Genomic DNA, 27,332 nt, shown 5'->3' on the forward strand with positions numbered 1-27,332 from the left:
TCATTTCTGTTGTTGTAAATAGTGCGGCTGTGAACACAGGGGTCTGCTAACTCTTTTAAATCTAGTTTAGCATTACAATAAAATGAACCAATAATACCAACCTATGGAGTAGTAATTTTCTCCAAGAAATGTCAAAGCCTACAGAGTCATTTGAAAGATATTTTAGGCCTTGCTCATTAGTGTATTTATTAAGTGTCTAAAGAGCCCTTCTTGGCTCACTGCGTATTCTTCTTAAGTCTTGTGGCTTCTGAAACAGGAGGGAGGCTAGGCTGCAGGGGACACTGTGGTCCCCTTCACTCTAGTGTGTCTCAGGGCTAATGTCCTAACTATTTCGGTGCAAATGAGCCTTCAAGTCCCATCTCCAACTCTGCTTGTTACTCCAAACCCTAAATGAAGTTGAGGCAGCACAGTGTTGGGGGAGGGGTGTTTTTAAAACTACCGGTTATTTCATAGCCTCGGGGCATCAGCAGGGACTCCAGCTTTCTGACCCACAATAGCACCTGTTGTTACCAGTTAGCAGAGAGGAGTGTGCTTTTGAGAAGGAGCTGACCCCAGAAGAGGTACTGAAAATTTGTTCATGAAGAAGGAACTGGTCTGACCTTTCTTGCAGCTACTGCAGGAGAAGTTTGGGACAGGAAAAGGAAGTTCCCTCTTCAGTTTACATAGGACGATGAGTTGTGATGCTCTGCTCCATGGTAAAGACTAAACCAGAAGACACAGACACTCCTCCTGGACAGAAGGACCATAGGGTATTTGGAGCCTGAGAGACCAGCCAGTCATTTTCCCAGGAAGTGGCTTATTTCTTTATAGCTTCCCTGTTGGGCTTCACTCAGGACCTTTAGTTTGAATGGCTCATCATCACAGGAGACCATCAAAAGAAAACAATCAAACAGACACAATAGTTTTTAAGAACCAAATATTGGTGATTTAAATAGCTCCTAAATACTTGTGTCACAAATACATATTAGAGGATTCATTAATTCAAATGAAAGCATTATGATTGAGACTGTCTGGAGAAATTATTCAAATATTTTCTGGAAAGCTGGAAATGACATGCAATGATGATCTATATTAACGGCTGACCTTTAATAAGAGATACTGTATGAAGGTAATCCATGAAACACTTGAAATAGATTATTTAAGTGAAGCCTCCCAACAACCTGGTGAGCTGCAGGCTCTGTTATTATCTGAATACATAGGGACCTGAGGCTAGCAGAGCTCAAGTGCCTTGCTTCAGATGCCTCAGGGTGTATACTATGGCTGTGTAATCTGTCTGTCTCAAACCCCCTAAGAGTTCTGTTCTCCAAGGCTAATGTTGGCACAACTTTCTGGAGTTGGGTATGGGACAGAGGTATGAAACTCGGAAACAGTGTCTTAAAAATGAACTTTTTTTTTTTTTTTTTTGACTTCCCTGGTGGTCCAGAAGATAAGAATATGCCCGCCAATGCAGGGGGCATGGATTTGATCCCTGGTCCGGGAAGATTCCACATGCTACGGGGCAACTAATCCCGTGTGCCACTGAGCCTGCGCTCTGAGGCCTGGAGCCACAGCTACTGAGGCTTTGTGCTGCAGCCACTAAGGCCTGCACTCCCAGAGCTTGTGCTTTGAAGCAAGAAGCCACAGCAACGAGAAACCTGCGCACCACGATTCAAGAAAGCCCACGTGCAGTGCCGTAGACCTAGCGTAGCCAAAAATAAATAAATAAAAGCCCTTTAAAAATGAACCTTTTGGTTTAAATTTCCTTAGTAAGACTTTATTAAAAAATCCCAACTATTGTGGAAATTTTCAAACATATGCAAAGCTAGGGAAATTATAAAGAAGCCCCATGCGCACATCTCACAAATCCAACCATTTTCAGTACGTGGCTGAGCTGATTTCAACTGTCCTCCCCTCCGCTTCACCACTGTTCTAGTTTCCTGCTGCTGCTGAAACACATAACCGTGAATTAAGCAACTTGAAACAACCCAAATTGACTCTCTTCCTGTTCTGGAACCCAGATGTAGGTCTCACTGGGCTACAGTCAGGGTGTTGGCAGGGCTGGTTTCTTCTCGAGGCTCCAGGGGAGGATCTGCTTCATCTCCTTTTCAGCTGCTAGTGGTCGCCTGTGTCCTTGACTGGTGACCCCTTCCTCCATCTTCAGAGCACATCACTCCAACCTCTGCTTCTGCCATCATATCATCCTCTGTCTGCCTCTTACAAGAGTCTCTAGATGACGTCATTAGACTGACCAGAAAGCCAAACCTAATCTCATCCCCAAATCCTTAACTTAATTATGTCTGTAAAGTTCCCCTTTGCCATACAAGGTAACATTCATGGGTCCTGAACTTTAGGACTTGAACACCTTTGGGGAGCCACTGTTCAGCCAATGATACCACCCAGCCTCCTACAAGAGTATTCTGAAGGAATCTCATTTTATTTAACCCATAAAAATATCAGTGCTCAGCACTCAGTTACTATGTCGTGTCTGACTTTTAGCGACCCCATAGACCATAGCCCACCCAGGCTTCTCTGTTCACGGGATTTCCCAGGCAAGAATACTGGAGTGGGTTGCCATTTCCATCTCTAGGGGATCTTCCCAACCCAAGGACTGAACCCAAGTCTCCTGTGTCTGCTGCACTGGCAGGCGGATTCTTTACCACTGAACCACCTGGAAAGCCCTAAATATGTCAGTACACATCTGCAAAAAGATAAACATTTAAAAAACAAACAAACAGTAACACCATTGTTGTCGTTCAGTCACTCAGTCATGTCTGACTCTTTGCGACCCCATGGTCTGCAGTGTGCCAGGCTTTCCTGTCCTTCACTATCTCCTGGAGGTGGCTCAAATTCATGTCCATTGAGTTGATTATACCATCCAACCATCTTGTCCTCTGTCATTCCCTTCTCCTCCTGCCTTCAATCTTTGCCAGCATCAGGGTCTTTTCCAGTGAGTCAGCTCTTCCCATCAGGTATCCAAAATATTGGAGTTTCAGCCTCAGCATCAGTCCCTGCAATGAATATTCAGGATTGATTTCCTTTAGGATTGACTGGTTTGATCTTGGAGTCCAAGGGACTCTCAAGAGTCTTCTCCAACACCACAGTTCAAAAGCATCAATTCTTTGGCTCTCAGCCTTCTTTATGGTCCAACTCTCACATCCATACATGACTACTGGAAAAACCATAGCTTTGACTATACAAACTTTTGTCAGCAAAGTGATGTCTCTGCTTTTTAATATGCTGTCTAGGTTTGTCGTAGCTTTTCTTCCAAGGAGCAAGGTCTTTTAATTTCATGGCTGCAGTCACCATCTGCAGTGATTTTGGAGCTCAAGAAAATAAAGTCTGTCACTGTTTCTATTGTTTCCTCATCTATTTGCCATGAAGTGTTGGGACCAGATGCCAGGATCTTCATTTTTTGAATGTTGAATTTTAAGCCAGCTTTTTCACTCTCCTCTTTCACTTTCATCAAGAGGCTCTTTAGTTCCTCTTTGCTTTCTGCCATAAGGGTGGTGTCATCTGCATATCTGAGGTTATTGATATTTCTCCCAGCAATAATTCCAGCTTGTGTTTCATCCAGCCCGGCATTTCGCATGATGTACTCTGCATATAAGTTAAATAAGCAGGGTGACATTATACAGCCTTGACATACTCCTTTCCCAATTATGAACCAGCCCATTGTTCTATGTCTGGTTCTAACTGTTGCTTCTTGACTTGCATACATGTTTCACAGGAGATAGGTAAGGTGGTCTGGTATTCCCATGTCTTTAAGAATTTTCCACAGTTTGTTGTGATTCACACAAAGGCTTTAGCATAGTCAATGCAGCAGAAGCAGATGTTTTTCTGGAATTCTTTTGCTTTTTCTATGATCCAACGGATGTTCGCAATTTGATCTTGGTTCCTCTTCTAAATTTGATCTCTGGTTCCTTTTCTAAATCCAGTTTGAACATCTGGAAGTTCTCACTTCATATACTGTTATCACACCTAAAAATACCATTATCACACCTAAAAACATTAAGAAGACTTTTTTAATATCATCAGATACCCAGTTTTCCCAAATTGCCTCATAATTTTATTTTGACATGTGGCTTATTCAAATTAAGAAATGGGTCTTAGGTCTCATTAATCATATAGGTTCCTATTCCTTTTTACTTCACTTGCTTGTTTTTGAAGTCACCAGTATTTTTATCCTGCAGAATTTGACTACTTGTATCTTTGTAGTCATTAACATGTTTCTTTTTCCTCATGTATTTCCCATAAACTGGTAGCTAAATCTATAGATTTGAGTATATTGAGGTTTGATTTTATTGTTATAGTACTTCATTGATAGTGTTGTGATTTTCTATATAAGGAAGACAATACTATCTGTTTTTCATCTCCTGTGGTGTTGAGACTGGTTGTTGGGTTCAAGTTTTGGGAGCCCTGCACTCTGTATCAAATTTTCCATCAGCTTTTTGCCTAAAAAAAGTAATTGGTGATTATTGACTGGGTTTATTATTTCATTAGTGGACTGCAAAATAACATTCTATTTCCATCACAGTCATTTATTTTTTTTTACGTAAAATTCTTCAGTAAAAAAGAAGTTTCTTTGGGTCATTTCAAAGAGGGTTTGTGGGTATGTGAAAACAGCTCTTAACGCTATGACCAGAGACTAAAGTTCTCCACAGGATGTCTCCACAAAAATAGTGCTGTTTTCCTGGAGAGAAGAAAGATAATTTATGATGGTGATACGAGGAAGGTAGTAAATGTCTCAGAGTTTAAAAGCAAAATTTCCTTCAATATCTGTTTGATGGTTCTGATTTATAATTTAAGAAAGGAAATGCTTGATTCTTTTTCTTATGCACCAGTTTCAGAATAATAATTGGTTTTCTAGAATTCCTAAAGGTCAACAAAAAAGTTTGTTTGCACACACATGTGTGTAAAGCATTATGAAGTCATGGATGTTTAACATATTTGTTGTTTCAATTATTTGCAGACATTATCCTTTTTCAAATTTTCCCATCATTGGCTGAGATCCCATTCAGATTGGCTCCTGAATTTCACATCAACCAAAGTACTTCCTTGTTTTCTGATGTAACAAGATGTTTTGGGCTCATCTTGAATATTTTCTGGCCCAAGTCAAGAATCAGTATTCTCTGCAAGGTGCTCTTATTACTCTTAGTAGGAAATGATATTTAGAGACCACAATCTGGGCCCTGGGGATGCTAACAGGTACTGGATTTTTGTTATTTTTAAACTTTTAAGTAGAGCTAGGATTTTTCTTTCAGACAAAGAAATTATATCACAGATTTACACTGTTATTTCCAGTTCAATTTATGATTATATAGTTTTACTTCTTTGATTTTATACTTGCATTTTTCTCTTATGCTGAAAAATTTTATTCCTTATATCATTAAGAGACTTGTATACCTACCTGTCTTCATTTATCTTTGTTATAAAGTATATCTGAATATATGTAGGCAGTACATTAGGACTTCCCTGGTGGCTCAGATGGTAAAGCGTCTGTCTACAATGCGAGAGACCTGGGTTAGATCCCTGGGTTGGGAAGATCCCCTGAGAAGGAAATGGCAATCCATTCCAGTACTGTTGCCTGGGAAATCCCATGGACAGAAGAGCCTGGCAGGCTACAGTCCATGGGGTCACAAAGAGTTGGACACGACTGAGTGACTTCACTTCACTCTCATGCAGTATATTGCATTATATATGTGTGTGTATATCTATATGTATATATAGATATATGTTCTATTGGGGTTTCCCTGCTGACTGCATGTGGTAACGAATCCATGTGCAATGCACAAGATGCAGGAGACATGGGTTTGATCCCTGGGTTGGGAAGATCCCCTAGAGGAGGGATGGCAACCAACTCCAGTGTTCTTGCCTGGACAATCCCATGGGCAAAGAAGCAGCTACAGTCCACAGGGTCACAAAGAGTTGGACGTGACTGAAGTGACAGAGCATGCAGCTCACACAGATATATATTATATTATATTTGGTATAACCATTTTATGTATGGTTTCAGAATAATACTAAACATTTTAATTAACAATATAATAACTGAAAACATCCTAAGACTTCTTTGCATTTCTTTTTGTTCTTAGCATATATCCCACTAGGGATGCAGAGTTAAATTACAGAGTTTCAAAATTACTTTAATTAATTCCCCTTGGTGTCATTCAGCCATCAACTCGGTGCATAGTTAGCTCAATGCACAGTAGGCTAACCTTTTTGTCTTTTATTTTGGTGGTTGCTTCTTTTAGAAATATATAATACAAAATTTATTTTCAAAGTTAAATGTACAAAACAAGGTGCAATCAGAGAAGTATAGCTGTCTTTCCATCTCTTCAGCCTCTTCTTGACTTTTTCTTACAGAAACCCATCTTAATTCAATTTTGGCTTATCCTTCCACTGCTTTTTAATAACATACCCATATATTTTCACAACCCTCTCTTAGATGAAAGGTGCAGTACTGCACATGCTGTCTTGCATCTGATAGCATTACTTGTGAATGTAGGCCTTCCCGAGAGTAGGACATAGAACCCACAAATCGTTAAGCATCTTTGTATTGTAAACCCAGCAGTCCATTTAATCAGAAAGGGGTCAAGTCGTAAAGAACAGCAAGCCAGCATCCTCTTTAGATTTCAATTGTGCAGAGCTCTGTTTGTGACCCATTCTGTGCTAACATTTTTATTTTCCTTCTCATACTTAGAGTATGCCACTCCAAGATCTGCCAGGACTCACAATAGTTATAATTAATTGTATAAACTGATTTTGGAAATACTGTTTTTTTTCCCAACCAGGTGGTTTGTCAAAAATATTTTTCTCTGTTACCACATGACAATTATAACCACAATTTTCAGAGTAATTAACATTCCAATAAGTACACATATTACAATTTGCTTAACCATATTTCATTGAAGGACATTTTTTGTTTTCCAATTTTTTTTACATGGAAAACTTAAAAATTAATTTCTCTTTGCTCAAGAGGCTTGAACCTTTGAACTGTTAGGACCAACACCATTTAACTAATAGGCACCTGTGTCCTTTCCTTGGGTCCTTGTTTCCAGGGGTGGAAGTATGAGGAAAGATGTAGCTCTTCCCCCAAAAAAGTCTTTTTTCTTAACAATTTCAAAAGAAGAAAACTATGAAACATACACCAGATGAAAATAGACAGGAGGAGAGGACCTTTAAACAGAACAAACACATTTGTGAAACTTCTCATTTCTGATTTTTTCCAAAGAAGTTTTTTTTTTACAAGGCACATGTAAAGTGTGTCATATTAGATTTAATATTGGAATAATGAGAAAGATTGTGATTTTGGTCAGATGACTATCTTAGAGCCTTCTAGGGGAACCTAGACAGCATATTGAAAATCAGAGACATCACTTTGCCAACTATATAAAGGTCTGTATAGTCAAGGCTATGGTTTTTCCAGTAGTCATGTCCAGATGTGAGAGTTGGACCATAAAGAAGGCTGAGAGCCAAAGAATTGATGCTTTTGAACTGTGGTGTTGGAGAAGGCTCTTGAGATTCCCTTGGACTCCAAGGAGGTCAAACCAGTCAATCCTAAAGGAAATCAGTCCTGAATATTCATTGGAAGGACTGATGCTGAAGCTGAAGCTCCAATCCTTTGGACACCTGATGTGAAGAGCTGCCTCATTTGAAAAGACCCTGATGCTGGGAAAGACTGAGGACAAGAGGTGAAGGAGATGATAGAGGATGAGATGGTTGGACGTCATCACCGACTCAATGGACATGAATTTGAGCAAACTCTGGGAGATAGTGCAGGACAGGAAAGCCTGGTGTGCAGTAGTTCATGGGGTTGAGAAGAGTCAGACATGACTTAGTGACTGAACAGAACAGAACAGAACAACAAGATCTTAGATTGCCCCAAGGCAGATTCTCCAGACCCTAGAATTCACATTGATCCTCAACCAGAAGGCTGTCAATTGTCCTCATTCATCCTTGCCCAGTACTCATTTGATACCTTACTGGAAGCCACAGAGAACTAAGGAGCTTAGGCATTTCTTTAGATAATATGAGGAAAGACAACATATATGTCTAAAAGATTCCTGCTGTTTTCTGGAGGTGACAGAGGAGTGTGTCAGTGATCCCATTGTTGCCAGTGTTTGTAGAGTGGAAAGTTTGTAGAGTGGAAAGTTTGAGCTGTCCCCTACCAGAATCTCGGTGAAGGAGAACCCCTACGAGTGGGCCCTGGGATGAGGGTGGCCTGGCTCACTCATGGGGCTGGGGAGAGCCAGTCTGAACAGGCAGAAGGGCTGTCGCACCTTGATGAACAGTACAGCTTGTTAGGCAGCATGGAGCAAACGTAGGGGGCCTTAGGAGGGAGACAGTATGTTTAGGCTGGAGGAAACAAGTAACAACTGGTCTGTAAAGAAGAGAGGAAGGGCTCAAAGAAAAGCAGGGTTTTAGGAAAATTCATTGGCAACACTATTCAGAATAGATTTAAAAGGAGAAAGAACTTGGAATTAGACAGGCCAGTAAGTAGGCTATTGGACTTCCCAGGTGGCTCAGTGGTAAAGAATCTGCCTGCCAGTGCAAGAGATTCAGGAGACATGGGTCAGAAAGATTACCCAAAGGAGGAAATGGCAACCCGCTCCAGTATTCTTGCCTGGAAAATCCCATGGATAGAGGAGCCTGGTGGGCTATAGTCCATGGGGTCACAAAGAGTCAGACACAACTGAGCGACTGAGCATGCAAGTTATTAAGATAATACAGTCATGAGTTCATAGAGGCAGGACTGATGTGTGGAGAAGGATGGAACTGGAGAAGAGACAGTAGAAGAAAGGGCAAATTTAACTAAAAAAATATGTGGGTCTTAGTGACCAAGTGTAGGAAGTCACCGATATTGGTGCTTCCAGAATCTGAGGCAGCAGTGACTGGGAGAACAGGTGATAGAAGCAATTCATTACATGTAAAGGTCATTACAACTAGGACCTAGCTTCCTCCTTTTTAAAAACAAAACAAAACTTTCTTATTCTCCCTTCTCATCTCTTTTATACAGCTATTTATCAAGTGCTCCCACATCTGACCCCTCTTCCCTGTAGCCCCTGCAGCAAACAATCCAGGCGCAGTCTTTGCTGTCACAACTTGGATTTAATTAGGGAAGGAGGCAGAGGAGAGAATAAGATAATTCATGCAGTGATAAGTGTGGTGAAGAAGAGGAAACAGGACCATGTACTAGATGGTGACTGAGGGCTCTTGCAGGTAGAAACCCTGGAAAGTGACTTAGAGGACATGCCCAAGGAGCCAGTCATGGAAAGGCTTGGTGGGATTTCAGGACATTCTGGAAAATGAAAAAGATATCTTAAGACAAGAAAAGACTTGGAGTGGGGCTTCCCTGGTGGCTCAGTGGTACAGTCCACCTGCCAATGAAAGAGACGAGGGTTCAATCTCTGGTCAAGGAAGATCCCACATGCCACAGAGCAACTAAGCCCGTGTGCGACTGCTGCTGCTGAACCTGCACTATAGAGCCTGGGAGCCGCAACTGCTGAGCCACATGCCTCAACTACCGAAGGCCAAAAGCCCTAGAACCTGGGTTCTGCGACAAGGGAAGGCACCACAGTGAGAAGCCTGTGCATTGCGACTAGAGAGTAGCCTCTGCTTGCCACAACTAGAGAAAATAGCCCACACCGCAACGAAGACCCAGCACAGCCCCCAAAAAAGAATAGACTTGGAGTGTATGAAAGAAAAAGAAGGCTGAGGGCCCTGGATGGTTCCTAATAAGGGGAAGGAAATGGGAGCAGAGAGTATTTCGGTCAAAGTCTAATAATGAGACAGAACTCAAGACAAGTAACTTGAACAGGGACAGTATTCAGTTCAGTTCAGTTGCTTTAGTTGCTCTTTGTGACCCCGTGGACTGCAGCACGCCAGACCTCCCTGTCCATCACCAACTCCCAGAGTTTACTCAAACTTATGTCTATTGAGTCGGTGATGTGATCCAACCATCTCATCCTCTGTTGTCCCCTTCTCCTCCCGCCTTCGATCTTTCCCAGCATCAAGGTCTTTTCGAATGAATCTGTTCTTCGCATCAGGTGGCCAAAGTATTGGAGTTTCAGCTTAAACATTAGTCCTTCCAGTGAACACCCAGGACTGATCTCCTTTAGGATGGACTGGTTGAATCCTCTTGCAGTCCAAGGGACTCTCAAGAGTCTTCTCCAACACCACAGTTCAAAAGCATCAATTCTTCAGCACTCAGCTTTCTTTAGAGTCCAACTGTCACATCCATACATGACCACTGGAAAAACCATAGCCTTGATTAGACGGACCTTTGTTGGCAAGGGACAGTATGTGGGCAGGTTAAGTCACTTTAGTCGTGTCTGACTCTTTGTGACCCCAGGGACTGTAGCCCACCAGGCTCCTCTGTCCATGGGATTGTCCAGGCAAGAATACTGGAGTGGGTTGCCACACCCTCCTCCAAGGGATCTTCCCAACATAGGGATCGAACTGCATCTCTTATGTCTCCTGCATTGGCAGGTGGGTTCTTTACCACTAGCGCCACCTGACAGAGAGCTATTCATTATAACAAAGTATTGAAGTAATGAGGGATCCACCAGAAGAAGTAAACAGCATTTAGCTGCTAATCTCAGGGCTGAGATCAGGAACCGCTGCTCCCAAGCTAAGGGGTATGACCAATGGCAGTCAGGAAGCCTGTGGGGCCACACCAGTGCACCTGCGGCCAGCCTCTACCTGGAACTTCTTGGGACCTACCTTCCAGGGATCCAAAGGAGATGGTTCATAGGGAGTTGTCTCACCAGAGGCAGTCTGCTGACAAAGTGCTTGAGGAGGTTCTCAGAGAAGCTGTGGCCTTCCAGGAGCTGCTGACACGCTGGTGTTGGAGCAGCTGTGCCTGCTTCAGGGGCTTGTGCAGCAGAAGCTGTTCACATAAAAGGAGCTGGATGCTGGGGAAGGAGCCTGAATGAGCTGGTGCTGCAGAACCCATAAAGCCGAGCACGGGGGACACCACCCTCCCTGCAGGAGCTAGGAACTGGGAGATTCCCACACGTGTTCTGGGCCCTGGGCACTGCAGCAGCTGTATGTGCTCTGGGAGCTGGGTCTAGAGGAGCCATCCCCTTACGATCCTGCTGAGACCCTGTGGACTGTAGCCTGCCAGGCTCCTCAGTCCATGGGATTCTCCAGAAAGGAACACCGGAGTGGGTTGCCATGTCTTCTTCCAGGGGATCTTCCCAACCCAGGGGTTGAACCCCTGTCTCTTTTGTCTCTTTCATTGGCTGCTGCTGCTGCTAAGTCGCTTCAGTCGTGTCTGACTCTGTGTGACCCCATAGACATCAGCCCACCAGGCTCTCCTGCCCCTGGGATTCTCCAGGCAAGAACACTGGAGTGGGTTGCCATTTCCTTCTCCAGTGCATGAAAGTGAAAAAGTGAAAGTGAAGTCGCTCAGTCGTGTCTGACTCTTAGCGACCCCAGGGACTGCAGCCTACCAGTCTCCTCCATCCATGGGATTTTCCAGGTAAGAGTACTGGAGTGGGGTGCCATTGCCTTCTCCGCTTTCATTGGCAGGTGGGTTCTTTACTAGTAGCTGCTGCTGCTGCTAAGCCGCTTCAGTCGTGTCTGACTCTGTGCGACCCCATAGAGGGCAGCCTACCAGGCTCCCCTGTCCACCTGAAAAAACCCAAACCAGGACCCACCTCCTCTAAGAAGGTCTCTCCAGCGCCCTCTGCTGGCAAAGGAAAAAGTTTTAAAGGGTCCAGCTAAAATGTTTGCAAAGCAGGCAGTGAGGGAGATTTGGAGCTGAGTCAGGGAACTCTTAACTGGCGTATAGTCAGGGCCCTGAACTTGGAGGACCCTGTAATGGAGGTGATGGTGATGATAACAGTAGAAGTATTGGTAGTGGTACCTATCACATCCGGACCTTGTTCTTGGTGCTTTGCATATTTTAATTCATTTTGCTGTCACAATCCAGTGAGATGCTGACATTATCCTCACTTAGCAGATGAGGTAACTGAGGCTCAGAGCAGATAAGTTGCTTGCCTACAGTCAGCACTCAGCTGTGAGCAGTCTGACCCCGAGTCTGTCTGACAGATTCTGTCAAGTCATTACTGATCTTGGAACAAACAGATGTATCTGTCAGGCAACATAGGTCCTTTAAAGAATTCTGCAGTCACACCTTTTGTGATCAGGCTTCCAAGGTCGTGCAGTGGGAAAGAATCTGCCTGCCAATGCAGAAGACATGAGACACAGGTTCGATCTCTGGGGTGGGATGATCCCCTGGAGTAGGAAATGGCAACCCACTTCAGGTATTCCTGCCTGGAGAATTCCATAGACAGAGGGGCCTGGCAGGCTACTGTCCATGGGGCCACAAAGAGTTGAATACAACTGAGCGCACGCACGCACACACACACACACACACAATTTTGTGATGAAACCAGCCAACTCTACCTTATATATTTTATAAACACAGGCATTTTAATTACTTTAAGGTACAAATGTACCAGGACATGTGGGATAGAACACGTGGGGAACGTGAATAAATGGAATAACTGGTGCTACTAAAATACTAGAAAATAGTATTTTGAGTATGGTTTGATGGACTGGGGGCTGCTTTAGTGTAATAAAAACAGAAAAGGGGAAAAGTTCAAAATTATCATTATAGGTATGAAGAGATGTCACTCAGAAGATCTTGACAAGTGTTTCTCATACCCTTAGGTGAGGAGTGGGGCAGAACCATGATCTCAGAGGATGGGCTTGGGGGAAGTGCTTTGCGCAGGATTCATGGTGCCCCAGACCCCAAGCTGGGTGGGTGGGGAAGGGAGACCTGACCTTGGGGAGCTTGCTGCCTGGTGGCTGAGACGTGGCTGCTTCTTTAGTGTAAGGCAAGGTGAGAGTGCCAATAGTCAAGGGAAGGTAGCAAGAAAAGACAGTACCCAAGCTAGAAGAGTTTCCAGGATGTCTGGAGAGAGCAAGGCATTGTCGGTTTGGGGCCAGTGCCTGGCAAGGACCTAGATGGATGAGGGGTTGGGAAGAAGGATGATGCAGGGTCCAGAAGACGGTCCTGGGTCAGATTATCTGATCCTGGCTTCTGTTTTGTGACCAGGTATGCATACTTAGTCACTCAGTCATGTTTGACTGCAGCACCATATACAGCGAGGCTCTTCTGTCCATGGGATTCGCCAGGTAAGAATACTGGAATGGGTTGCCATTCCTTTCTCCAGGGGATCTTCCCAACCCAGTGATTGAACCAGGGTCTCCTGCATTGCAGGCAGATTCTTTACTGTCTGAACCACCAAGGAAGTGCTTTCTGACCTGGGAAATTATTTAACCTCTCTAAGTTTCAGTTTTCCTGTTTATTAAAAAGAAATATAACAGTGAAACCCTCACAAAGCTATTATGCGGATTAAATGAGATACATCAGGCCTATTTTCACCAATAATGGGATAGGCTCAGTAAATGTTTGTTGCTATTATTATCTGCAAGAATAATATTATTTATAATAATTATGATTGTTACTATCATTATTGAAAAGGCTATTATGATGATTACTATTATTATTGGAAAAGGCTGAATGTTAGAGTTTGCAGAGTGTTAAGGATTAGATTAAAAAGTGTGTGTGTATGTGTGTGTATGTATATAGAATTTTGAGATAGTTTTCATTTGAAATCCTTTTTTTGTGTGTGACAAGCAGTCTAGGGAAATGCTCAGTTTTGCACATAATAATGAATGCCTGCTTTGTCTGTTACCATTTACAGCAACTACTGTTATTTCTGTCATCTCAAGAGAGATGTTCCTATGTTGGCACAAAAATGAGCAAGATCTATCACAAAAAAATTATCAGGTATGGGTGACTGTATGGGTCTTTGGCACTTAGGACTTAGAGACCAGTCAAATGAGTCCTTACGTGTTTTGTTTGGTTTTAGTATAGAATAGGAAATTGCATTTCCCAGGTGGAGAGGGAAAGTAAATATTTCTCACAAAATGAGTGAAAACCTAATGCCATCAGGTCATGGTTTTGTCATCAGGATGGGATTCAGTCTCAGCTCCACCAACTAGCTAGCTGGATAACTGAGCAAATACCAGACCCTCGAGTCCACACCCTGATCTACAGAGTTGAGAGCATCGTAATAATAATACTCACCTTGGTAGTGAAATCTTACAAGAGGATGAAATAATGTGTGACAAGTGCCTAAAGCCCTGGCAGGCACAGTGAGGGTGGTACCAGTCTCCTCTCAGCCTGCACCCTCTAATTCAGCTCTCCCCATTCCCAGCCTTCCCTGTCTGGGGAGCTCTAGTGGCTAATGGCCAATACATGAAGCTGCCATGTTTATCTGGACCTTGAGGCAGACAGTGATTGGAAATTCAGTGGTGAGGTAGCCGGTGCAGGGGAATGGGTTTTCAGGTGCCATATCAAGTCAGAGAAATCTCTCCTTGTCTTCTTTCCCTGCATGCCTCACCAGATGTTCTATTCTTTTATGACAAATGTACTTCGTGCTGTAGTAGTGTTCTCACCAGGGGTTGAAGGAATTGACAGCATTTCTTTCTTTCTTTTTTTTTTTTTTTCAGAAAGAGCCATAATATCCCTTGGTTCAGAGAGATTATAAATCCCGCATCCTCCAGATTAGATAATGCATGTTCAATATCAGTAGGAAAGAAACAGAGAAGTAAATATTTGCTACAAAATGTCTTTCTGATGTCTTGAAAATTAGTTAATTTCCTACACCTGACAAGTCGGTTCTCAGCTACATCCACCTCCTATTTAGAGGCAAAGGGAAAACAAGCCCCCACAGCAAGGAGCCTGTCACTTGGGAATCCAGGGGAGATAATGTGACCACAGTGCTGTGGCATTGAATATTGATAAGGATGTGACAGGCCGTGCTTAAAGTTTGGTGTCACATTCCAATGACTGGCTGAGAGATGAAAAGAAAACAAAAAATTAATCCCCCTCTTGGAATATCCTGCAAATTCACTTAGCGGTTGGTTGCAGCTCAGCGGTCCATCTCTTTCTTTCCCCATTAATAATCGTAATCAAATATCCATTATTGGTTTTCAGCAACAGTGTAATTGCTTTCCCTTCCTTATTTCCTGGGACAGTAGGTCTGCTGGTGAGAAAGGGCAGTTGTGTAATCGTTCTTTCCACGCAAACTCGGAGAAGTCAGTTGTGCCCTGCGGATATTGATGTCAGCCGCTTTGCTCTCTGGTGAAGGGAAGGAAGGAAATAATTTCATCCTGCTATTTTTAGACTTCAATTTGGATTTCAGCCTTTATGATACTTTGTGTACTGGGGATAGAGCTGTAGATGCACAATCCAGCGGCTGTCAGGAGCTAGGCTTTCTACTTGCCCCCGTAGACTCCTGTCTCAGGACCGCGTCTCAGCACTGCTCAGCCCTCGGGACGCTCCTTGGTGGCCAAAAGCCCAGCCAGGCTGGGAGGGCTAAGACCCACTCTGTATCGACAGTCTTTGCCAGTGGAATTTGCTGCCAGAAACCACTTAGGCTTCATTTTGCCTGGAAAGGTTTAATCTGATCTTTCGTATGCATAGATATTCAGCACCACACACATTCTCTATAAACAAAATGAAGTCGCTTGACCATCCTTCTTTTTCCTGTCAGTTTCCCAGAGGTGGTAGATAAAAGCCAAAATGAAGAAAAACTACTCTCTTTGCTGGATTTCCTTCTGAACTCACAAGAAAGGCCCAGGCACCTGGGACTCTGGGTTATCTTTCTTCAGCGGTGATGGAAGCCAGTCTTCCTAGCTCTTCCCTATTAATGATGAGCTGGTCGTAAACTCCAAAGGCATTTAGGAAGTGCCAGTGATACTTGTCTGAGCTTGTCTCTTGTCAGGTATTTCTTGTCACATGTGCTAACATATGGACCGGTCAGCATGGCACTGAACCCTGTGGGTACAGGCCGGGTCAGCCCCGGAGGCTGTAGGTTTCAGCAGGTAAGACCCTGCTGTTCAAGGTGTGGCTGCAAACTGGCAACACGGGCACCACCCAGATGCGGCTGGAAGGCAGGGTCTCAGGCCCGCCCTGGCTTGGGAACCAAGAACGCCAAGTGAACCATGTGTACATTAATCCCTTTTTCTTTTCTTTAAAAAAAAAAAAAAAAAATCACATGCCTATATTAGAATCTTATGAAATCTGTGGCTCCTATTCCCCCGCACTCTCACATGAGATTTTGCAGGTAATTTCAATGAGTGCAGCCCCCATGAACTTCAGTCAGCCAATCAGGAGCTCTGAGTGCATACCTGGTGGGACCCCCTATGCCATGGGCACCCCCTGCACTGCGGCTCGGTTGTCCTGTGGACCGGCCTTCACTGTGATGCCTGATCTCGTACATTTAAGGAGAACTAGCTCAGGGAAGGTTGTTGCTCATCTCTCCAGCCCCTTCAACCCTGAGGCTCTTGTTTACCAGTCCTATTGTTATGATCCTTTTGTGGCCACTCTGCTCTCTGGCTTTCTCTTTCCTTGGTTGGTTTATAGCCAGGGTCTTGGATTTCCCAGGTGGCTTAGTGGTAAAGAATCTGCCTGCCAAGCAGGAGATGTGGGTTTGATCTCTGTGTTGGAAAGATCCCCTGGAGAAGGAAATGGCAACCCACTCCAGTATTTTTGCCTGGAGAATCCCATGGGCAGAGGAGCCTGGTGGGCTACAGTCCATGGGGTGGCGCAGAATCAGACATGACTTAGCCACTGAAAAGCAGCAGCAGCAGCAGCCAAGGTCTTAGAATAAACTGCAGCTGCGAGGCATAGGTGCCAAGGCCCTTGCCCAGGCACAGCACATGTTCTCCTGAGAGGTAGGAAGGTTTCCGTGGTCTTCCTGCTCTTTGTGCTGACAGCATCCTTTCTGCCGGCCCGAGGGGAGCTCTGGGCTTTGATCTCCTCCAGCCTTGATGATGGCCTGAGGACAGTGCAAGACAGCCTGAGTGTCACCTTGGACACTGAAGTCTGTTCACTCCCTGATTCATCAAGGGCACACTCTGACCTCGAAGGTGTCCTTGCTTTGAAAGTGAAAGTGTTAGTCACTCAGTCATGTCTGACTCGTTGTGACCCCATAGACTGTAGCCCACCAGTCTCCTCTGTCCATGGAATTCTCCAGACAAGAATACTGAAGTAGGTAGCCATTCCCTTCTCCAGAGGCTCTTCTTGACCCAGAGAAAGAACCCAGGTCTCCTGCATTGCAGGCAGACTCTTTATCGTCTGAACCACCAGGGAAGTCCTGTCCTTGCTTTGGGAGGGAGCAAATATATATTAGATGGTTAGATGGTATCACTGACTCAAAGGACATGAGTTTAAGCAAACTCCGGGAGATAGTGAAGGACAAGGAAACCTGGCATGCTGCAGTCCATGGTGTCGCAGAGAATCAGATACAGCTGAGCAACTGAACTACAACAACAGCAACAAATACATGTGGATGATTACAATCTAGGATACAGGTCAAAGCGGAAGTATGGGCTGCAGGGCCATAAACGAAGGATGTTCGTGTGGTGCGCCCACTGCTCCTAACGTGGTCATCCAGCAGCTCAGTGCCTCATCCCGCTGTGTGGGGCTGTCATAAAGCACCCCTGTTTCACCCCTGCAGTCTATCATCTGTGAAGAAGTCTAAGGTGAGCTCCTTTTGCTTGGAGTATATATTGATCACGTCTTTTGTTCGGGGGATCGGGGCTCAGCCCATGATGAGGCTGCAGCTGGCTGCTGGGCTCCCTTTCGTGTCAGAGGCTCCAGCCCTGGCTGTTTGCTGTCTCTGGAGCCATGATTGTGGTCTGTTTGGAGCTCATGTTACACTTCCTGTGGCTTATAGACTGAGCACTCCAGCACCAGGGAAAGCCCACCTAAGGCTCTCACGATGTCAGCATGAGCTGATGGCCTCCACTGCTCCAGCCCCGCAGAATCTCCAAGGCTCTCACACTGTGCCAGCAGCATCTCCGGGCTGGGGCTCGGGGCATCACTCATTCCCAAGTAGCTTTTACTCTTCTCCATAGATCACAGTTTGGGGACATTTTCTGTTTTCTTTTCCATAAGGCCAGATGCACATGTCTATGGAGCTGTAGGGATGCTCTGCCTCTTTGACACTCTGACTGAACGTTTGTCCCATAAAACATTCAGTGGGAGCCCTTTGGTAGGTCTCTCTTCCCATCCCAGCCCTGAGCTGTCTGTGGAAAGGTGCCTGCTCCGAGAGGTGGGGAGAATCATAGCCTTCACCTACAGGGTGGGGTCTGGCTCCTTTTCTCTTCAAGTTGAGCTACTGGACAGTACCCAGGAGAGGAGCTGGGGGGCGATTTATGAAGCTCTCTCTCTCTCTTCCTGTCTAGCTCCTGTTTCCCTTTAAAATTCCTTGGCTGCCCTCAGCATGGGCATGTGTTTCTGTTTATCCTGTGGCTCTCAGGACTTAGTGTAGCTCCTACTTCGAAAAGCTCTGATTAGGAAGCCCTTTCCTCAACTGACAGCTTGCACTGATCACACATGTGCCCAGAAACTAGGACAGCATCTCTCTGCAAAGGGGACTGTGCAAATTTTGGCCAAAAGGCCAAAGTAAAAGCAGTGGATAAATTTTTTTAAAATTTAGATTTCCTTTCTGTTATAAAAATAAAGGATACATGTGGTTTATTTGAATGCAAAAAAAAAAGAATATATACAGCAGAAAACAGTAAAATATAAAGTAAATCCCCCATGCCTCTCCCAACTATAAGGAAACAATTTCAAGTATATTCTTCCAGAAATATTTTACTTGTGCTTAGGCATATATGGATGTATATGTCTGCCCTTTTGTTATTTTTTAAACTTCAAATGAGGTCTTAACAGGATACTATTTGTTCTGTGCTTTACCTACTTTGATTTAATTTTTTTAGAAGCCTTTCCATTATTTTGAGAAACATAGCCTAGCCTTCTGTTGTGAATGGTTGCATTGTGTGCAACAGTAAATTTGGTTGATTTGTTTTCTCCCTTTGGTTGTTTCCAGTTGTTTCTTGTGATGCAATTACTGTACTTTTCCACGCAGCTCTTTTTTTCTTGTCTGAATATGTCTGTAGGGTACATGCTTCGAAGTGGAGCAGCTAGATCAAAGACTATGTGCTTTTTTAATCTTAACAAGCATTGCCAAATGACTTTCCTAAAAAAGGGTAATGCTTTATTTGCACATCTTTACCTTGAAATGTTGCTGATCACACTTTTATGTATTTATTGGTCATTTCTTTTTCTTCTTCTGCTGATTCTGTTTCTTTCTTGGAATGTTTGTTTTTCTTCTTATTGATTTTCAGAAGTCTTGAAGGTTAAAGAATTTGATTCTTGGACTGTGCAATGTATTAGAAATATTTTTTCCTAAATAGGCCATTTGAATTTTGATTTTCATTTATGGCATTTTGCTGTCTAGAAGTTGAAATTTGCATGTATCTGGATTTGTCCCTTTTTGTCCCTTTTTTGACTTTCGGGTTTTTGTGTCTTCCCCACTTTAAACTTGTAATCAAATGATTTAAAATTTCCATTTAGTCGTTGAACAGCTTAGAAAACAATGCAGCACTGGCCAGTTGAGTGGCATATTGAGACCTTAATTTTTAATGTAGTCAGTCCACTGGGATCACTTATCAGGAAAGCTTTTCCCCTATTAACCTTTATTAGGGTGGATATTTTTTCACTTAATTGTTTTATCTGCTTCAAATTGGAGGAGTTCTTTTAGTGTATCTTTCCCGAAAGTTCATTCAGTTAATTAAATACTTACTGAATTATTATCATGGTTAATACCTTGCTAGACTGTATGATTCACAGGATTTTTTTAAAAAAATGAGTATGAATTATTCTCAAACTTCATTAGAAACCTGCAGTAGAAGGTATATGTACATCAAAGTCAGACATCAAAGCAGAATATAATAACTGTATTAAGAGTACTACCAAATGCCATAGGGGTTCAGAGAATGGAGACTATACATGGTGAGGGATGAGGGAAGAGTTCTTTACTAAAGTGACATTTGAGATGGGCCTTGATGAATTGGTTGGCTTTTTAACAGGTGGGGATTTTGGAAAAGAAAAAGCATGAGAAGTGATTGTCTGAAATTAGAAACTTGTGCATTTGTCCTGGGAAGAGCGAGCGATGCACTTGGGTATCATCGGGGAACACACAGGGGAGCCGTGGGGAGGTGTCCAAAGTAGGGCTGAGGTCAACGGAGAAAGGCCTTTAAAGAGTTGGCTTCCATCTGGCAAGCAATGAAAGCCACTAACGTTTTTGGAGCAATAATAGATGTGCTAGATTAGAAGAGTGGAATGTCTGAAGGCAGAAAGGCTCATAATTAACTGCAGGGGTGACAAGATGAATTGCTTAATGCAAAGTAGAGTCAAAAAAGGAATAACAGACCTGAGCAACATTCTTCGTTTAGGATCTATAGTTTGATGATGGAAAGAAAAATGTTGAAAGTGACCATAATGTCTGGCTTCCTTCAATTCACTCTTCTTTTTTAAATTGAAGTGTAGTTGATTAACAGTGCTGTGTTAATCGGTTTACTCTTTTTTAAACTTTTTATTTTATACTGGAGTATAGCTGATTAACAGTGTTGTGATAATGTCAGGTGTATAGCCAAGCGATTCAGTTATACATGTACATGTATCTATTCTTTTTCAAATTATTTTCCCATTTAGGTTGTACATAACATTGAGTAGAGTTCCCGGTACTGTGTTGGTTACCTGTTTAAAATATACCAGTGTGTGCATGTCAGTTGGGGTGCATGTGTTGAGTCTTAGTATACATCACATTGTGCTAGGTGCTGGGAGCAGCAGTCAGCATGGCAGTCAGGATTACTGCTCTCCAAGGATGGAATTCTAATGGTGCAAGAGCAACAAATAAGCCAAGAGGAGGCAGGAATAAAGAGAGCATGAATATAAATGGAGAAATTAAGAGGAGGAGCTGGGTTGATGGAGATTCCTGATAACCTGGATTTCATGTTATAAAACTGAGCATTCAGTTGTTCAAGATAATTATCTGTCTATATATCAATAGCTATTTCTGGTGATATTTTCTTTCCATTTTTGTCTCGGTGTTTACAGCTGAGTGATGCAGTGGGCAGTGGTGGGGTGGGGCGGCAGGGAGGGGAGTAACGGTTTGAAAGAAGCTGTAAAGTTGGAAAGGACTTCTAAAAGTCCTTTTAGAAGGACTGGCTGATCCTGTGGCTGATTCAATCGTGGCTGATTGGCCTATCTACAAAGGAGAGGGAACTGAGCAGACTTATGGTTAGACTATGTCTTTGGCTTTTGAGGATACCTTAATTTTCTCACCTGTAAAATGGAGATCTCTCCGAGCACAACCATTTTACTTTGCTCACAATTGTGTGGGTCATAACTCAGGAAGTGCATGGCTGGGCAGTTCTCACTAGAGGTTGTAGTCATGAGACTGAGGTTGCTGTGTTGTCAGCTCAGCTGTGCTGGACAGCCAAGGTGCTCACATGACTGGCAGCTGAGAGTAGCCATCAGCTGAGATTGTAGCTGGCATCAGTGACCAATTTGCATTGGCCAATTGCATGTAGTCCCCTCAGTGTGCTGATTTCAGAATAGACAGACTTCTTGATTGGCAGCTAGCTTCCCTCAGGGCAAGTGTCCCAGAACAATTGGTGGAAACTACAGGGCCTTTTCCAGGATCGACTGGTTACAAGGAAGTCAGTAAGGCAGCCCAGAATCAAGAAGAGAGGACGAGACTCCACCTCTCGATTGTAGGAATGTCAAAGAATTTGAATTGTAATTTAAATCTTCCACAGTGTTGCAATACTGACTACTTCTTAAAGTTATTTTGAGGTAACAACTTTTAGAACAACTTCTGACCAATCACTGCTAATTAACAGTAGTGATGATGAGGGTGGTGGTGGTGATGGAGACAGATGATGGGGGTGATGAAGATGATGAAGTTGATGGAGATGATGGAGACAGATGATGGGGATGATGCAGATGATGAAGTTGATGGAGATGATGGAGATGATGGAGATGAAGATTGATGGGGATGCTGGAGATGATGAAGTTGATGGAGATGATGGAGTTGATGAAGATGATGGAGATGATGGGGATGATAGGAATGATGAGAATGATGAAGATGAATAACTGTACCACCTTTCTGCAAAACATCTTTTACATTGTTGGAAGGTTAAATCTTGGGTGGAATTAATTAGTGGTCTCACCCAATTAATAGGAGAAAAATAACTAGGGCCCATGATTATCATATCCTAGCCATCATACATGCACATTTAAGACTGATTTTCATTTTCCTAGTGCTTACCAGTATTCAAGATTTGAGAACTTCAATACTTTTTCTACTACTATTGCTCTTTTATATATTGTATATATCATTTTATATCTTTCTTTTTTATAATCCATCCTCTGAGATAATAAGAGATGTTATATTACAAATGTAGAAACTCAAACTGCGAGAAAGTACTTTCCAAAGATCACCAAACTTTATAGTAGAGGCTAAATTCCAATCAAAGTCATCTGATCTTGACTGAATCAACTCTATGTTCAGCCACAATTAATAGGCATACAAACTCTAACTGGCTTAAACAAAAGTAGGATGGATACCTGGGTTTATTGAGTTAGCAACTCAGACTTGTCATCAAAAACTCAAAGATTCTTTCCATTTCTTTTTTTTTTTCCGATCATTTCCATTCACAATGCATCAGCTTTGCCTGTAGGAAGACTCCATTAGATCACAGGATAGACACAGTGGTTTCTTTGTTCATTGCTGTTTGGGGAGAGAAAACGAAAACTATTCGCCACCCACCACCATCTCAGCATGGGCCATAGAACTTGGTCTGATTGACTTGGTTTAGCTATCTGGATTGCCAACCCCTGTACCATAAAGGATTGCCCAGTAGACTGTCATAGGTTATCTGTTTTCATCTAGTCACAGTCTATCTGGGGAGCTAGGCTTATCATCCAGTGAAGTGAAGGTGAAAGTTGCTCAGTCCTGTCTGAGTCTTTGTGACCCCATGGACTATAGAGTCCATGGAATTCTCCAGGCCAGAATACTGGAGTGGGTAGCCTTTCCCTTCTCCAGGGGATCTTCCCAACCCACGGATCGAACCCAGGTCTCCTGCATCACGGGAGGATTCTTTACCAGCTGAGCCCCCAGGGAAGCCCATCCAGTAAGACCCAACAAAGGAGGGTTGTTTACTTGAATACTCCCTGAGTTTTATTAGGAAGGATAAGAAGAAGAGACATTGGCTCATCAAATAACAGTATTCACTACAGTTTCCTAGACAAACACTTTTTTCATATACTACATTTCCTCTTGTCAGAGTTTCAGATGGCATTTTGGGAAGCAGGCTAAACTATCTACAAGTCTTTGCTCAGGGGAGGATTGTATTAATCTTTCTTTCTTGGGAAATAGAAGACAAAGGAATGACATTTTAAAATTTCTAAGAAAATCAGTTTCTGAAAATTGGAACTTTAATCTATGTTGTGCAAAGAATGAAAATATTTTAGACACATGAGGACTGGTGGTGTCTAAGCAGTTTGCAGTTGAAGGCTTAGTACCATTGGGCATTCATATACGGGTTTGATAGTTTACTCCATTATGGTTCTGTGAAAAGACCTGGTTACTTTCAAGTTTTCTAAAGAATGAGGTAAAATGCTAATACTCTATCATTGAAAATACTAATAGGTCAGGAAAGAGAGTTTAGTAAGAAAAATTAAATTGTCAGCGTCTGTTCAGTTCAGTTCAGTCGCTCAGTCGTGTCCAACTCTTTGCGACCCCGTGAATTGCAGCACGCCAAGCCTCCCCGTCCATCACCAACTCCCAGAGTTCACTCAAACTCATGTCCATCGAGTCAGTGATGCCATCCAGCCATCTCATGCTCTGTCGTCCCCTTCTCCTCCTGCCCCCAATCCCTCCCAGCATCAGAGTCTTTTCCAATGAGTCAACTCTTCGCATGAGGTGGCCAAAGTACTGGAGTTTCAGCTTTAGCATCTGTGTTAGACACATACAGTTCTCTCACTGTGAATTGTGTTAGAATTCACTCACTGTGTTAGCATTCTAACTCACTGTGGTAGAACTATTTCTATTTCTAAAATGAGTGGAAACTTGTGCACAAATTTCCTGCCTAGCCCCTCTTTTAACATCATTCTCTGTAAATAGCACACTCATTCCTAAGTTCCACCAAGATACAAGCCACAATCTGATGATCTCTCTGGGCCTTCATTTAGCTTTCAAATGAGGAATAATAGGAATGATGAATCTCTATTCGCTATTCAAGAGCTTCCCCAGAAACACTGAACCTGTGTCTTCAAATTGTCTCATTATTGGTTGTAAAAACATCACCAAAGATCTCACATAGCTCAAATGGCTGTAAGTCATTTGTTTAAGGGATTGTTACTAATGACCTAATTATTCTCCTTCATAGGAGAGACTCAAATTAGCTACTACGCTTCATTACAAATGGATTCAATAAGAAGATATTTTAAAAATCTAAACCTTCATGAAATTATTACATGAACTATAATGAAGCACTGTAATTTCACACCTACATGATTTGCTTACCATTCAGTTTGTGTCTCTAAAACTGATTTCCAAACTTTGACATATGCATTCTAAGAGGTATTTCAGGATAAGTATCTTTCATTTTCACTCAAAGACCACACATAATGTATCTTATTAAATAGGAAATGGACACAGAGTTCTATAATGTAGAGAATTATTTATAGACTCCGCAAACTCTTTCCCCTGGGAACAGGTGTGAATCCAGCCCTGCACACACCATTAGAAAGAAGCCAGAGAGATGCCAGGGGATCTGACAAATTAATAATAAAAAATAACTGAGGACCCTCCAGGCCACTGAAGGTGATGTGGTCTCCATGTGGGGAAGAAACACATGATAAAGTGGAGGAGGGGTTTTGGGACACGCCCTTTTCTTTCTCCCACATTGCCTGGGAAAACCAGTACCCATCGTGTTGCTTCTGGAAAGACACAAGCGCCTGCCGGCCAGTGAATCAGAGGAGCTGCCCCGGGAAGGCTCGGATCTGCACTGCTCCAGCCCTCTCTGTTCCATGGAGGGTAGATAATTGAGGGAGTCTTGTGTAATTCTGCAAACACAGAAGTACAAATTATTCCACAAGAGACGACAGCCCGCCTATAGGCACAAGTTATGGCCTTGGTGTTATCCCCTTCTCCAAAGACCCATCACCAGCTGAGGTGGTTAATATGCCTAAGCAAACATGAACTCAATGGGATATACATGAGACTTCTTAGGAGGGCAACTGCCGTAAAGGAGCAACAATAATGGAGTCTTGATGAAGCATAATTAGACGCAAGATGTTCAATGGTTGTATCATACACTTCCACAAGGTAAAGGAGAATATTGGAAACAGGAGGTAACATAGGAAGTCATAAACCCAAATGGAAATTCAGAGAATACAGAATATAAAAGCTGAAAAAAGTCTCAGTAAATGGGTTGAATAGCCAAGTGGATTCAGTTAAAGAACCAATTAGTGAGCCAGACAACTATTCAAATACTCTGAAGGCCTGAGGAGCAGACAGAGAGAAGGAAAAAAAAACAGAAGCTAAGCAAGGTACAGAATAGAGTTATTTGATCAGTGTTCATATGAAAAAAAAAAATCCCAAAAGAAAAGAAAACAATTAATAGAGGAAAGAGAGGAAATATTTGAGAGACTAATGACTGAGAATTTCCCAGAAAAAAGGGAAAGATATAAGACCTTTTACTAATGGGCTTAGTAACTCTAACAGAATAGGAAAGGGTGAGGGGATCAATAGGTTGCAATTAAACTTCATATAAAACCAAGATAAAAAGAAATTGTCTAAGGGCAGATTATCTAGAAAGGGGTAAGAATTAGGCTGATCTCAGACTTTTCAACAACATCATAGAAGGCAAGAAGGCAGAATATTAAACCTAACCATTATTTAGAGTTTGAATATGAAATAAAGATGTTCTCAGACCTGTAGGTCCTTAAAAGATTTACAAAACACGTTTTCTTTGAAGTGTTTTTCAAGGAAATATTTCAGCAATACAAACAATAATTTCAGGAGGGCAGCGTGAGTTATGTGAGAGAGAATTGAAAAAAACTTTAGTAAATTTTACTGTTGATGAGATAGAGAACTTACAAATAAAACAAGAAATGTGTCTTAGTAAATATGAAACTAAAATACGGCCTCAGAATGCGTCCAAGTGTATCCCCTTTGAGGTGGAATGAGAATAGAATGAAGGGGCGGTGGAAGTTTGCTAAGAGGCAGCCAGGCAGGCTCATTCCCTCCATGACCCAGTGGGAGCCTCTCAGACAACAAATGAACGTTTAATTTCGCACAGAAACCTGTGCGCAAATGTTCATAGGAGCTTTATTTATAATAATCCCAAGCTGGGAAGAACATCACAGATGTCCTTCAGTGGGTGAATAGTTGAATAAACTGGTTCAGACAGCGTGGAACATTACGTAGCAATAGAAAGAAATGAACTGTTGGTGTGTGAATCTCCGGGGAACTATGTTGAATGAAAAAAGCCAATCCCAAAGTTGCACAATTTATGATTCCATCTATATAATATTTCTGAAGTGATAAAATTTGGAAACGGATGTAGTGGTTTCCAGACACTAGAGATGGTAGTCAAGGTGGGAAGTGGCAATGTGGTTATAGCAAAGGGTATTAGGATGCTTGGTACCTTGAATGTGGTGGTGGATACATGAACTTGTGCAAGGGATAAAATTATGTAGAACTCTAGACACGCACACACACACATACACACGAGAGAGGACATCTGAATAAGATCAGTGGATTGCGTCAATGGCAGTTACCTGGTTCTGATATTGTACTATATTTTTGCAAAATGTTGCCATTGTCGGAAAATGGGTAAAGGATTCATGGATCTCTCTTTATTCTTTTTCATGATTTTATATAAATTAAGAAAAAGGAAGATAGGAACAAATAAAGACATAAAACTAAAAATTAATAATCTTGGTTGTAACAAATCAGAAAAACAACCATAATTATTAAACAGTAATTATGGTAATTCTGAACACATAGGTGAAAGCCACCAATCCCAAAGATTAATTCCAGAATGGATTTTTGTACATTTCAACCAAATGTGTTGTATTGCATTCATTTCTGGAAAAAGGAAAATCGGTAGAGTGGAGTGGGGGGACTGGGGCAGGTTCAAGAAGGAGGGGACATATGTATACCTATGACTGATTCACACTGTTGTACAGCAGAAGACAACACAGTATTGTTAAACAATTATCCTCCAATTAAAATAAATTAAAAAAAGGAAAAGTGTAAAAAAAAACTGAACATAAGATGCAGTAAAAGGAAAAATTGAACTAAAAGAGAGTTGGAGTAATAATTATAATATTAGAAAAAACAACAGTATATGTAAAATTGGGGGGCAATAATGTCACAAATTAGAAGTAAGTCAAATTCAAT

The 27,332-nt window shown here is 42.5% G+C and overlaps 1 protein-coding gene and 1 non-coding gene across 4 annotated transcripts in view; both read left to right on the plus strand.

The window, feature by feature from the left end:
- DISC1 (DISC1 scaffold protein) overlaps positions 1 to 27,332 on the plus strand; it is a 427,730-nt gene that overhangs the window by 355,711 nt on the left and 44,687 nt on the right. Inside the window, exon 11 of one of the 3 annotated variants that reach the window (XM_070781910.1) lies at positions 1,424 to 25,464. The exons of the other annotated variants lie outside the window; for them this stretch is intronic. Coding sequence (XP_070638011.1) covers positions 1,424 to 1,430 — 7 coding nt within the window. The 3' untranslated portion in view covers positions 1,431 to 25,464. Of the gene's footprint in view, positions 1 to 1,423; positions 25,465 to 27,332 lie in introns of those variants that run through there. 3 annotated transcript variants of the gene reach the window in all.
- LOC139180473 (small nucleolar RNA SNORA25) lies at positions 4,564 to 4,685 on the plus strand. The gene has a single exon (XR_011564741.1). It is a non-coding gene; the product is annotated as a small nucleolar RNA SNORA25 (small nucleolar RNA).

This window comes from Bos indicus, chromosome 28, assembly GCF_029378745.1.
Source record: "Bos indicus isolate NIAB-ARS_2022 breed Sahiwal x Tharparkar chromosome 28, NIAB-ARS_B.indTharparkar_mat_pri_1.0, whole genome shotgun sequence".
In the NCBI taxonomy this organism is placed as follows: Eukaryota; Metazoa; Chordata; class Mammalia; order Artiodactyla; family Bovidae; genus Bos; species Bos indicus.